Here is a 14,550-nt window from a genome sequence, read left to right as displayed (position 1 = left end):
GGTGGCAGTCGAGTGGGGGGCAGCCCCAGTGGAGCGGGGGGCAGTCCCCGCGTTTGCGGGGCCCGAGCGTGAAGCGTGAGGTTGTTCCTCTCCGGGGCACCTTGGGGCACGTCCAGCCGGGGCGGCTCTATGTGTTCTTAACGAAAACCTGACCGAAAGCCCCAACCCCCGATGCTGATGCTTGTTAAGCACAGAAACGGGCCCCGTGGCTTGTAAGTGTCCGGTGTTGGAGGCGTGCAAATGGCGTCTGGGGATCGTGACGGGCTCCACGTGTCACGGGAGGTTTTCCTGATGAGTAGCTCTAATTACAACTTCCGTAATTAAAAAAAAACCAAACCAAACCTTTTTGTTATGTTTCCTCCTAAATAAAATACTTTCCCCCTTTCACAGAATTAGCTAACCATGGTCCTCACAAGTGTGGGAAAGATTGCTGGCCTCCAGAAGAAGACTTCTGGAATCAGGAATATCTGTATATTAGCCCATGTGGATCATGGTAAGACAGGTGCTTGTGACTGGCAGGAACCTTGAGAGGAAAACTTGTGTGCATGTTAGCTTGAATGATGGTGAGGTATTTTAGTCACTGTTTTAAAACAATAGGTTTTCACAGATTTACCTTTAAACTGCCTTTAATTCTAATTCCAAGAAGTACATTTCCTTTATGCACATTTCTTTTGTCTTGATGCAGTTTATCTTTTAGAACTTAAGAGAGTGTTACACTACAATAATTCTGAATGTTTTCTGCTTCTGTGGTGCTGAATGTTGGCATGAATTAAACATACATGTGTGTGAGGTAGACTTGTATTTCTATGTTTACTTAATGAAAAATGTTTGTTATGTAGGTGGGAATAATAAATGCTTATTTTAGAACTCAAATCTTTTGTCTGATTGTGTGACATATTGGTGTTCTTATACACTGTTTATTTCAACTGCTTTTCTGGTCATGACAGTTAAGATTGCATCTTCAAAAATAAATTTGTGTGCTCCCAACAGGTGAAGTTGAGTAATTGGATTTTTTTTTTTTTTAAGTTAGTTTGTACTTCTGTAGCATTTTAAAGCCTTTCTTGATGTTGACATCTTAGAACAATAGATTTTGTCAGCATTCATAATATTGTTGTATCTTTTTCCATTGTCTGTATTAATTTAAACTAAGTAATTTATTTTTCTTTTCAGGCAAAACTACTCTAGCTGATTGTCTGATATCTAGCAATGGAATAATCTCTAGCCGCTTGGCAGGAAAGGTAGAGTTATACTGTCATTTTTAACAAAATTCTAGTGTGTATGTGCTTGGATTGTAAATCAGTCATGATTAAGTAAATTCCATTCCTAGTCTTGCTAAACCTAATTTTCTCACAGCCATGCTCTTTGACAGTTGATAAGTAACTTGTGAAGATAATTCTGCAGATTTACCACCTCTTCTTTTGTTTTTGTACTCAGCTGAGATATCTAGACAGTAGAGAAGATGAACAGATCCGAGGAATAACAATGAAATCTAGTGCAATTTCGTTGCACTTTGTCGAGGGTAAGTTGTTGATACTGGCAAGTATAAACTTTAATATATATTTTTGTTCATTTTCCTTGTCTCTTCATTCTTGCTGTTGAGATCTTTTTGCATGCAGCTTTTACTGTTGTGTTTCTCCGTGTTAGGCCATGGCTCTGCAAAGGCTTAGGCATGTATTCAGCTATTAACCAGGATATTCAAGTTGCATTTCAGGGTTGAAAAAAACCATCATCAGTTGTATCTCTGAGTGGAGGCAAAAAGAACAGTTGCCTTTATATTTTTATTTTAGATCTAAATCTTTATATTTTGAACTTGTCTTAAAATAACGTTGCTTAAAGGCAAGACCTTCTTTCAAAAAACAGCAAATTAAATAATTTTGCAGTCTTTACTGTACTTCTGTTACACTCTGCTATAAATTCTTCAGAGTTTTTTATAGTGTAGCTACCATGTCATCTTTGTTATGACTCCATGTTCCTCACCTGTCTTATCCTCAGTTAAGTGAATGAAAAACATGAATTACATTACTAACAGGCTTGTGCAGAAAAAAGAGTAACTAACAGAAAATTTGCATGAACAGAAAAGCTACCATTAGTCATTCCATTTCAGCTACAGCTGATTATAAACACCAGTTGAAATCAATGATCTTCCAGCGAAGTATTGTAAACTGTGTCTGTTTTGTGTTTACTCTGAAATGACCTTACTTTTAATGGTTTAAACCTTTTATGTCTGTTGTTTTTCTGTTGTATTGAAATTTAGACTCTCATTCAACTTCTTAAACAAGAAAGTTGTTTGATCTTATTTTGATCATGGCTGGTGATAAATGCAGTGAGTTAATAAAAAATTGACTGAAGTGTCCACTAAGCAGAATTTTTTGGGGGAGTAGTGTAGAAAATACCGAAAACTTCTCCTGGATCGATATATTGAAGATAGTTTAGTAACATGGAATCAAAATGTGTTTTAAAAAAATCACAGGGTTGAAATGAGGCATTTTATCAAGAATGTAGGGTTTTATTTTTATGACATTCTGTCATGATTTATATTTAAAATGCAGACTGTAATGCAGTTTTACCTATGATCTATTAGCTATGATCTGTTTAGCTATGATCTGTGTTTTAGCTAGTGATCTATTTATAATGCTACTAAAAGCTTGTTCAAGGTTAGAGTTTTTCTTTTTGTTTGGTTGGCTGCTGTGTTTTTGTTTTTAGTTTTATGAAGGTAGTTGGGCATTAAAAGATGAGATTGGCTTTAAGAGTGAAATTAAACCGAATTAGGCACAAGCCACTAGATGTTACACTGCTGACAATCTTGTCCTGTGGGAGTTTTTCTTGAAAGTAGTGGTTACTGCAGATTTGGTCCTTAGAAATTAATAATAGCTTAAGCAGTATAACTGGGTGGCTGAAAGAAATACTTTTGAAAACTGTTGTGAAATACTAATTTATTGTTTGATCCTAGGTGATGAGGAGTATCTGATTAATTTAATAGACTCCCCAGGGCACGTGGATTTTTCTTCAGAAGTATCTACTGCTGTCCGACTCTGTGATGGTTGCATCATAGTGGTGGATGCTGTTGAAGGAGTCTGTCCACAGGTGAAATGAAGTATATTAAATAGAGAAAGAGGGTAGAGAAAGAGCAAAGTCTTAAGTGTATTATGTAGAAATAAAAGATGAGCTAGTTTAAGGAGTTTTGTAAAACTTTTAATAAATGACCATGTACTTGAGATGTGAAAGAGAGTAGTTTCATAGTTGTGCTGAAAAACTGAGCAACAGTGGTGAGTGTAGTGAGTGTGAGGGTTGAAACAGTGAGCATGCAATTTTTCAGGTAATCGAATATTTGCATAGAGAAGAAGTAAAAGTCTTAAGGGAAGTAATTTAATATCTTTACATGTGCTTTTAGGGTACTGAAAGTGAAAAAAATATGCAAATTACATTGAGATTGCTTTTTTTTGTGGCTTACTTCTATAAAGAGAGTATTTTTTTTTTCTTGGTGTGGGCATTTTTGCCATGAAGTTTTGCCATTCTGCAGAATTCTGTAGTAACCAAAACTATGTACTATGGGAGTAAAATTTCTGGTTTGAATGTCAACTTGTACTTTATCATATGTTTAATTAAATTTAAGAATTTTATTGTAATTTAACATTCCATCTCTTTTGTGGTATTGAGATTTCTGTAATGGATTTTTTTTTCACTCTTTTCTTCTTAATAGACTCAAGCAGTTCTACGGCAGGCGTGGCTAGAAAATATACGTCCAGTATTGGTGATTAATAAAATCGATCGTTTGATTGTGGAGCTGAAGCTAACCCCTCAGGAAGCATACTCGCACCTTAAGAATATCCTAGAACAGGTATTCATGCTGTAATGTCATGTTCACAGAGCAGATTTTGTTGAGGTTTTTTCCTTCCCCATTTTCTTCATTCTTCAATTGAGAGAGATTGTAATTTTCAGTGGCTTAGAGCTGGAATAAATTTAGTGCAGCAGAACCAGTTCTTTCTTGCTTTGCAGGGTCAAGCATTGAGATACATTTTATTTCTGGTTGGTTTTGAGGTTCCTTCAGGATGCCTGTCATGGAGAAAAGAGTATTAAATACTTCTTGACAGGTCATCAAGAAGAGTCCTCATTTTTAGAAATAATATGCTGAATGTTGTGGTGTTCTTGTTAAATTCCTTCAACTTCTTTGGAAGTAGACAAATAATATCTTTAGACTATTCCTGATACTGATGGATTTATGCAGTGATAAAGTTAATTCATCTTTTAGAGTTGTAAGTTAAGTTGCCTTCAAACTTTTTTTTCCCCAGAGCTTTTTTCTAAGCACTTATCTACCTGGTTTCCCTTTGCCATCCTTTGTTGTTTGTTTGTTGGCAGTAACAAGTTCCTGTTTCATCATTCTTTGTTCTGAGAAACAAAGTGCATTACCCATGATCCTTAATACCTGATTCAATCCTGATGTGGCTGACTTCGATTTGGAAAGTACACAGTGTTTTAAGTCTAAATGTTAGGACAGTCTAAATGGACAGGATTTAGGTACACAAGGTCTGGGTTTTAAATTGCAAAATGAATCACAGACGTGCTGTCTTGTGGGAAAATAAAATATCTTTTTTTATATTTTGGAGGGTGATGGAATTGCATTTGTCTAGTGGAAGGTGTCCCTGCTGATGGTCAGGGGGGTTGGAACTAGATGATCTTTAAGGTCCCTTCCAACCCAAACCATTCTATGATTCTATGAATTGCAAGGGTTGTGAAAGAGTGAATGTATCTCAAGAGTTTTTACATATCCTTCTGTAGATCAATGCAGTCACTGGAACACTCTTTACCTCCAAAGTCTTAGAAGAAAGAGCTGAGAAAGAAACAGAAAGTGAAAGTATTTCAGAAACTGCACCAGGAGATCAAATTTATGACTGGAGTGCTGGATTGGAAGATACTGATGATTCACATCTTTATTTTTCACCTGACCATGGAAATGTGGTCTTTGCCAGTGCAATTGATGGCTGGGGTTTTGGGTAAGTCTGAGATTTAATTACTGTTTGTTTGTTCTTTTTAATTGATTACTGCAGTTAAGTATTTTCAGTTGCATCCTATTTCTAAAGATTGTTTTGATATTTTTCTGTGATATGCAACTGTATATGATCAATTCTAATATAGTGTTAGCACTAGACAGCTGAAAATACTACCAAATTTGTCATCTGTGTGGCAGGGACCACTGTTTTCCTTACACAGCAGCTGCTGAGCCAGATGTAGTGTGCAGCCTGGCATGGTAAGCTTAATACTTTATTAATTGCTGACATTTGATAGGCTGTGATAGACGAGGCCAAAAACTGCAGCAGTACAGGAGCTGTTTCACAAGTAGATTGGACCTTCCAGCTCCATGGAGAGTGACGTTCATAACAAGCATAAGGCAGGCAGCTGGCATCAGGGCAGTAGTTTCAGCTGTCCAGTTCAGCCCAGTCAATTCTGGGTCACAGCATTATTGTAATCTGTTTTTTCTGCACCAGGCTTTGCCTTCTCCTTGGAGTTACACATTTGTTCTAAAGCGTTCATACTCATCAGTCTTAATCTAACTTCTGTTCTTCATTCAGGTGCATTTCTTATCTCTTGTTACCTAATATCTTTATATTTCTGTTTCAACAGTTTCTACAGAGCATTGCAGAGACGTTTAAGTAAGAATTTGGGGGTAGAACAATTTCAGAAAAATTTCTGGATTACTCTATTTTGAGTTTGTGATCAGTTCTGTTTTTCAGTCCTGTTCTTGGTAGTTTCAAAGGGCAGCAGGCTAACTGTAAAGAATGCACATGTTCTGATTGCCTGCCACAAGGTGGAGTCGTTGTCTTCAGCATGAAAAGTAATTAAAAAGATACACTCAGTAATACAGTGCATGTCTTTAATATTGCAAAGCCTTTAAAAAAATCAGCTCCAGGATTTTTAAGTCAAAGTCAAGTTCTTAAATAAGGTTCCATGCGTAGTTTGTAGTCTTAACACAAACATTTATTGTACCTCAGAGGAAAGGGAAAATGGGTTACTTTAGTTTAATTGTCTGCCATGAATAATGATAATTTATAGAAAGGAAAATGGGAGTGAAAGTGGTGTAAAGGAAACTGAAAACAAGTCTTCAGTTTCTGATATGGTGGAGTATTCTGGAGTCTGAAAGAGATCTTTTCATAGAAGTTTTCCGGGAGGGAAGACCATTTCTGAAGGCTAGAGGGGGTTTTCTGGTGCCTTTGGTGATGTGTACATTAACACACATCTTACCTGAAGTCCTCTGTTCCCATATGGTGCCCAGAGTCACTCTTCTGTTTTATGATGTGCAGGGAAACAGTATTTTGGCTTCTGTAGGCTTTAGCTTTCCTGACTTGTAACTTTTCATTGAAATTCCATGGAAAAAATGGATTATGGTGGCAAACTGTTGTTATACAGAGTATTTGTGATGCAACTGTTACAAACTTGTTCAAGTTCAGAGTCACAGCGTGAACATTTTCTTTAACAGATATTAAAATGATTTAGGGCCTATCTGCTATTTTTGTCCTGTATGGAAAAAGATTGGGCAATTTGCAGTTTGCTTTTGTTTTGGATACTGACAAAGCTTGTGGAAGGGAGTAAATGAGAACAAAAAGCAAAGTTTTTGTTTTGGGAAGTTAAAAGGTGGCTTAGGTTTTAGTGTTCCTGTTCTGAGTGTTCTGCCAGGGAATGCTAAACATGAAGAAAAATGTTTCTTAAAAAAAATTATATAGTGGAGTACTTTGTTACAAGAAGTAGAATTATAAACTCAAAAGCAATTTAGAAGCTGTTTCAGTAGCTCAAGCTACTGATATTTGCAAGTAAATGATCAACTATTAAGATTTTATAGGTTATAGAACTACATTCTGATATAAGCATGTAGTCATAAACACCCTATGATCACCTTTGTAAATGAGAAAGAAAGCATGTTCTTAAATGGTAGGTACATGTGATGGTTATTTTTGTGAATGTGAGACTTCAGATAGTTATCTTTCTTTCATGATTTCTTATCCTCTGATAATTTTGCTGCAGATAGAATTAAATTTCATACAAATATGTCAGAACATTGATTTCTTTCTCCAGTTCAGAAGTTTAGCAAAAAATATTTCAATTTGAACTGTTTGACACAGGAGTTTACTGATGAGAATTTCTCTGAAACACTGCTTAGGGCATGAGAGTCTCTAATTTGTTTTTTTCAGGGACAATACCTTGTGTTAATTTTCTTTTTTTTACTATTATTTTTTTTCCTGAAAGTTTTTAGCACTTGGTATATGTTGGTAATTTATATTTCTGCCAAGTGGAATGTGGTAATCTGAAGTGGAATTATAATTAGTCAAGCGTTAGTTGTATTTGCTATGTCTCTGCCACTTGAAATGTGTGTCAAGTGGCTTGAACCTTACTTGCAGAATTTCTGTAAGACTGGAAACTAAATATGGTTGTAATTTAGCTTCAAATGGGAGGAAGAAATGGGCCAGATATGACCTGTGCTTATTTTTGTGGTTGCTATACTTGAGAGGATTGATAGGCCTTCTGTTTATTCTTTGCTGATAGTACTTTGTTTCTTCTGATGAACTGGCGGGCTCTGATTCTTATAAATCCTATAATGGAGAGGGGAAAAAAAGGAACATTTTCCTTAGTTGGTTTCCAGAGGTACTTCTGGACTGCCAGCAGTACCATGTGGTGAAATATGGATCAGTGGAGCATTTTCTTAATCAGGGCAAGCAAGTCTTGACTGCTGTTACATGGTTGTGGGTTCTGTTCCTAAAGGTATTACAACCTGTCACGGCAGAAAAATTTAAGCCGTTAGGCAGTGCCAGCCTCATCCAGTGCAATTAGTACATATGCTTTTCTCATAATCCTCAAGTGTTGAAAGAATGCCATAAATACATATGCAGGAGCTGTTGGAACAAGAAACTTGAAGGTTCTCCCCCTCTTCAGAGTTTGGGGTAGTTTCTGGAAAAAAAAAAATCTCCTTTTTGGTCTTAGTTCAGAACTCATAGCTTATGTCTTGCTGACACAGGCAGGTCGGTTTTTAGATGTGTAGAAACTTGAGAATTCTGGATTTCAAAGAAAAGATTATCAAATATCATTGTTCTGTGAGTAGGATTGTTCTGATGATAAACATATATTTTTGTTTCTACATGTGCAAAGAGCAAATATGTGGAAATTTTTCTATTAGTGCCCACTGAACATTTTCAGCAAGGAAACCATAGAGTGTTCAGGACTCCCTCTTTAGGTCATAAGCAGCCTTCTGTTACTAACTTCTGGGGACCACCGAACAACATAATTGGCTTTATAACACAATTTTGGCATTATAGTTTTTATATTATTTTCTGGGTTTTACTCATGATTAAAACAATTATTCAAAGAACAAGAAGTGCCCTAAGTAGTTAATTTGAAAAATAATTACCACCCTGTGGTGACGCGAGGTGTGGCTCAAAAGAATACTTGATTTTTAAGTTGTATGGTTCTGGTCACAGACCATAGTTAACTATGTCATGGGACATCTTTCATGGAATGAAATTGAGAGTTATCACATAAATATTTAGTACTTTTGTGTTATGCTTTTGAGTTTTTACTGGAGGGGTAGTATGCAAATAATTTATTGCAAATGAACAAGTTCAGCCTTGAAGCTGACTCAAAAGAAAACAAAATCACACAAATAGTGAGTGCTGACACTTTTGAACTGTTATGACTAAATATTTTTGCAGGTATAAATGTTAAACAATGTGAATTAAAGTGAAGGCAATTGGAAAAATGAGAGTAAGACAAGGTTTTAAGTCTTGTGTGTGATTTTCATGTACGCTGTCTGTTGCTTAGGCTGATAAGCACGTGTAGACAGCATTACACTTTTACCAAAATGCATTTTGTTTCCTTTCAGAATTGAGCATTTTGCAAAACTGTACAGCCAAAAGATTGGAATCAAGCCTGCAGTACTTATGAAGACTTTATGGGGAGATTATTATCTAAATACAAAAGCAAAGAAGATAATGAAAAGTGATCAGGTAGGGAGGTTGTCAGAAGGATTACCTGGGTTTTTTTAATGTTGTTGTTTTGTTTTGGTTTGTTTTTTTTTAATTTTAATTTTATTCCTCAGTGTATTCTGAAAATTGAGTTCAGTACCTTTTCACTCAATATCAGTGGAAGTATAAAGTCACTAGGGTAGCCTTGTATCAGCCATTGGAGAAGAAGACATTCCAAAATTGACCATTCAAAAGCTACGTGGAGGAAATCTCTTCTAGCAGAGCTCACAGTTGCTCTTACATGTCTCTGTTCATAACATAAGGGACATTCTGGCTTCAAGGATTCAGCATAAAGTGAAACACAGAAGGCAAAGACTAACAATGTAGAAACCAGAGTAGTGAGTGGGTCTCTGTCTTATTTGAAGAATCCTTCAACAGCTATTTAGGTTATTTACATTTAGCTTAGGATTTAGAAAATGGTTTTTGCCTTAGTGAGATCCCATTGGATGCTTTACCAAAACCCTGGCCTGAAAACTACAATTCTCTTGCATTAAGCAGTTCCACCGCTAAAATTTAAAAGGGGAGAAGAGAGTTTCCCTATTTTCATTTAATTATGATTATTTTGTGTTTTCATAGATCAGCATTAATGGTTATAAAAAGGGTGATAGATAGACTTAAGGTAGACATGTTACATGTTTGTCAGGCTCTTTTTCTGAAATTGAAACCCTTGTCCTTCACTTCTAAATTTCATGTTTATGCCTTGTACCATTCTTGTAAGATGACTATTGAGGTAGTGATCTTGTGTAGGAACAGGTAACTGTGTCCTTATGAAAATAGTCAGTTAAAAGTGCAGCCTTAAGCCTGTTGTAAAAGTGTGGAATTGCTGGTAATTGGCTGTATGTTTTTGTTCTACCAGTCAAAAGGAAAGAAACCTTTGTTTGTGCAGTTGGTGCTGGAAAACATATGGAGTCTATATGAAGCTGTTATGAAAAGGTGAGAAGATCTGTAAAGTTTTCATGGAATCTATTTCCATGTGTTATGATGATCTTTGAAAACGAGTAATGTCTTAGAAGTTTGTTATGTATTGCTACTGTGTTTTTTAATCTATTTATTATTTTCCTTACAGAGACAAAGAAAAAATTGAAAAGATAGTCACTTCTTTGGGATTGAAAATTGGCGCACGGGAGTCACGGCACACAGACCCTAAAGTTCATCTTAATGCCATTTGTAGCCAGTGGCTACCAATATCTAATGCAGTCCTCTGTATCCTTAAGGAAGATACTACTATTTGTTCTGTTGGCAGTTCTCAGCCTTCAAAGAGTGCTCACATATTTCAACGTGTGATTTGCTATGATTTCTTATCTTTTTTTTCCACATCTATGCCTATGCTAGCTGGACCTATTTTCTCACTTGTAATATTAAGTTAGTTATCTCCAATTAATCTTAAGTTTCTACCAACTTCGAGTTTTGTGTGTATGCTTTTGTTAGGAAAATAAGTTACGAAACTGGAGGTAGTTTAACAATACACTTTTGTTATATAATTTTACATATGAATTTTAGTGTTTTTCCTGAAGGATAAGCCAATTTTATAATAGTATCTTATCTCTTCTGGCTATTAACTTCTGTAAGTATCTGGTGTTACATTTTAGGCTTATGCATTCTTAATCCAAAATCAACCTTTGCTGTTTGGCTGCTGTGTAGATGATCTTCTCGTTTATAATATAATACATATTATAGTAGTTATGCACAAATTATGGATGTATAAATACTAAATACTTTTATAACTCTTGCCCCAGTTGTGCTATTCTTAGTTTCCCAGTTGCACATAGGATGGGCCACCCCTACTTAACTATCCATTCTGCCCTTGGATAAATGCCAGAAGTTGTTGCTGGTTTAAGAGGGAGCTGTATGCACTGTAACAGGCAGAGCTGGATTTTAGTGATCTTTTCCTGCTGGCAGTTAGTGCATGAGTTTGATTTAAAGAAATAAACATTGAAAACGTTTATCTTCCTTTTATTTGCATTCAGTAAGAAAAAAAAAAAAAATATATATATATATCCTTAGTGATGTATTTTAGCCATGGTGTGTAATAAACTTCCCAGTCCTCTTGACATCACTGCAGAGAGAGTGGAAAAGCTGATGTGTGTTGGAGCTAGAACATTTGATTCTTTGCCACCAGAAACTCAGGAACTGAAAAGTGGTGAGTAGGTGTTCTCCCATTAACATGAAGGTTATTTTTATCTTGGTGGCTTTGTTTGTCTTTGGATCATACATAGATTTATAATTCTTGTAGTGGCTTTGTTGATATTTATCAGTGACATGTCATACTATTATGTCTTATTTTTATGGCCATACATTTTTCTTGAATCACATATATTCATGGTTTTTAGACAACTCAAGCTGCAGGTGACGGGAAGTCTAAGACACTGAAACTGGGATTTTGGAAGGGTATGAGGTTAATATTTGGGCTTAGGTCTAAACAGTAGAAGTTATGTAATTGAGAATTGAATATTTTACCAACTTCTATATTAAAATCTATTTTTTAAACAGTAGAGGTTTGAATTTGGATTTCATTTTTACAAGTATATTGATTAACTAGGCCCAGCTTTTGCTAATTTAAAATAAAAAGCACTTTCTATTGAATTTATTGCTAATGGAAAGAAGTTTGTAAGATGTAGCTTAGCTTCTTCAACTTTTTCATACCTCAAGGTATAACTTGGTGTCTTAGTTATTTGTTAATATTCCAGAATGATAAAAGATTAGCAAATAAAACCAGGAGTCTTCTGAGGCAACAAATATATTCTGTTACCCAGAGCGTTAAATGAAGATATGAAGTCCTGTAATTTTGCAGGTAGTTCTAAGTTTTGTTGTCAACTTCATTGAGATCACAATGTCGTGTCCAGTTCTGGCAGAGTTTCCAGCTTTAGCTGAGAGTTCTTCCTCAAGCAGGGTTTAGTAGTATATTCAGATGGTGTTGTGTTGAACATTAGGAAGTCTGTGTGCAAAAGTAAGCAAGAAGTTGTTTGATAATCACCAAGTCCTGTGCTATAAAATTGCAACAGGGGCTGGAAAGACTACGTTCAATGTGTAGGCACTAAGTAGTTACTAAGTTATGTAAGACTTAGCTTTGCTATAGAGAGTAAAAGAACTGTATGTAGGCAGTAATGAAAATGAACTTGTACAGGATGCAGCAGAGCTCATAAGATGCTTGTGTTCCTTTTTCTATCTTTGAATTATTTATAAACATAAACTGTTATGTTCATGTATGTCCTTCATGAAAGTTGTGATGCCTTGGAAAGGAGAACAACTTCTGAGTTTGTTTTCCTGAAAGACTGAGAACTCCTGAAGCAGTGGTGAGCAAAGCTCATAACTCTTCTCATTATATATAATAGTTTATGAGAATTTCCTAAGCACTGAACGAGTGTTGCATAGATCTTTTATCTTTTGAGGAATATCCATTCTTGCAGTTAAGCTGTTACGATTCTGTGAAGACACGAGTGTCTGGACATTTGCAGGACTTCCTCCTCTAGTTTGAAAGGAGGGAGAATACTCTGAGGTACTGAGTAAATAGTTCAGTCTTAATGAACTAATCTGAGCTGCTCTCTGATTTTCATTCTAATCTAAACCAACCTTTGAACTCAACTTTAAATAACAAACCAATATATTTAGTTGGAGTAACTGTAGTTTGTTATGAAGAGTTCTATTTTTCAAATTATGCTAATTTTATTTTGTTGTGAAACGGACTTGAAGATATGGGCAGTGTTATCAAATGATTAGGCTAGAGTAATTTTCTACTTTTCCTGTTAATTTGCCTGTAGCATATTATCCATTGCAGTAGGAAATAAATAGTAATTCCTAAAAAATGAATGGAAAACCATAGTTCTGTCCATACTGTTGTGAAAAAATTGTGCAAATAACATTCTTTTATGTTTGTTCAGCTTTCATGAAATGCAGTAGTGAAGGAACCGCCCCAGTTATTGTCTTTGTTTCCAAAATGTTTGCTGTTGATACAAAGGCATTACCACATAATAAACCAAGGTAAGAAAATACAGCATTTAACTTGCTGATTTACGTTAGATACCTTTAGGAAAAAAAGTGATGTTGCAAGCCTGGGTAAATTGTTTTTGTCTTGAGAAAACAATTCACTAATTCTTGAGATTTATTAAAATCTTGTCAGCAAGTAGAGATTTTCTGAATGAGTTCAAGAGATGACTTGCTTAATCATATTAGTTCTAGAAGATTTATCAAATTTGTTGAGGAGTGAAAAACACATTTGTTGGCGAATGATACTTATGTCCAAATATATCATCCTAATGCATACACTGTATGCTCTTTCAGGATGTTTGGTTGAAATCATAATTGAGTTGTAATACTTAGTTTTTCAGGAAGATTGTGTTGGCTTGATCATAACAGCTTGCATTTGTACCAAGAAACACTTCCCATCAAATCTGGCATACTAGCTAAATGATCATCTAGGCCATTACAAATACAAAATAAAATAGATTAATTAAAGTAGTCTAAACTTTGACTGACTTCTTGCAGTGAACTGAAAGGCATTAATGGACTTTAAAAGATTTTCTTCTGGGAGGCTTGGAAGATTTTTTTGTTACATTTTTTTATTGTTTAATGACCATCTTATTTTCTTTGAGGTGTGGCTTTCACTTCCCTGACATACTTATATGGACTACTTTTAGCTGAAGCCATCTGCTTTTTTACAGAAGAAATGTATTTTTCTGATGAGTTTATAAGAGTGGGGTTCATCTTAGCCTTTCATCCCTCTAAGTGTCTGGAGGATTTTCAGTAGTCAACTTCTGTATTAATTGACTCAGTTGTAACTATTTATCTTTTCATGTTTTTCTGGGATTGTAACTGTACAGTGAAGTAATATGGAAAATATTAATCTTTCTACTAAATTAGATGATTGTTAAATATTTGAACAAAAAATGATACTGTTGCTGTGGTAATATTTGAAAGCTTTACTACTATCTTAGGTTTTTCACACACTTCCTAGATTTACCTCAGTTTTTTTCTTACCATGTTTGTCTACAAATCTTCCACCAAAAATCTTTCTTGAAGATTTGTTTGAATGCAGGGAAAAGATGCGTTGCACTTATGGATTGACCAGACACTAGATGGTGCAGTTTTACTTTGTGTTCTGTCCTGAAATGTATCTGAAACAACAGATCTTGCTCAGGTACTGGTGTAGCACAGCAGTGCCATTCCTTTTTTGTCTGCTTTCCTGGATATATAATCTAGTTATCAGAGGAGACTACACTGAGGCCATCACTTTCTGCCTGTTTTATCGCTGATAATGACCTGTTCTTCTGTTTGTTGGGAGGATCAAGATTCTTTGATGTGATGAGGATGTAACGTAGAGGCAAAGGTGGCCTTTACATACACCAGGCACAGAGTGTCTTGGACATATTTTCAGAATTCTAGTAAAAATATATATATATATAAAAAAGCTAGCTACTACAAGTCCTGTTCGTAACTGTGACTTGGGATTTCAAGCAAAAGAGTGTTTATGAGAGATTCTGACTTTCCCAAGGCTAATGAATAGCTCTTACCTATTTTCACTGAATGTCATATGCTTATGAGCGTTCTG

At 35.5% G+C, this 14,550-nt stretch overlaps 1 protein-coding gene across 1 annotated transcript in view; it reads left to right on the top strand.

The window, feature by feature from the left end:
• Positions 1-402: 402 nt before the first annotated feature.
• EFL1 (elongation factor like GTPase 1) overlaps positions 403-14,550 on the top strand; it is a gene marked incomplete at its 3' end in the record, with an annotated part of 58,549 nt that continues 44,401 nt past the window's right edge. The window contains exons 1-11 of the mRNA XM_010164879.1: positions 403-493; positions 1,171-1,238; positions 1,435-1,519; positions 2,951-3,084; positions 3,701-3,838; positions 4,777-4,991; positions 8,864-8,987; positions 9,862-9,938; positions 10,072-10,208; positions 11,023-11,145; positions 12,884-12,983. Of these exons, the coding sequence (XP_010163181.1) occupies positions 403-493; positions 1,171-1,238; positions 1,435-1,519; positions 2,951-3,084; positions 3,701-3,838; positions 4,777-4,991; positions 8,864-8,987; positions 9,862-9,938; positions 10,072-10,208; positions 11,023-11,145; positions 12,884-12,983 (1,292 nt within the window). The remainder of the gene's footprint in view (positions 494-1,170; positions 1,239-1,434; positions 1,520-2,950; positions 3,085-3,700; positions 3,839-4,776; positions 4,992-8,863; positions 8,988-9,861; positions 9,939-10,071; positions 10,209-11,022; positions 11,146-12,883; positions 12,984-14,550) is intronic.

Source organism: Antrostomus carolinensis, unplaced genomic scaffold (assembly GCF_000700745.2).
Source record: "Antrostomus carolinensis isolate BGI_N321 unplaced genomic scaffold, ASM70074v2 scaffold7943, whole genome shotgun sequence".
Taxonomy (NCBI): domain Eukaryota; kingdom Metazoa; phylum Chordata; class Aves; order Caprimulgiformes; family Caprimulgidae; genus Antrostomus; species Antrostomus carolinensis.
Note: the sequence above shows the minus strand (reverse complement) of the source record. Positions and strands in the feature narration are given on the sequence as shown.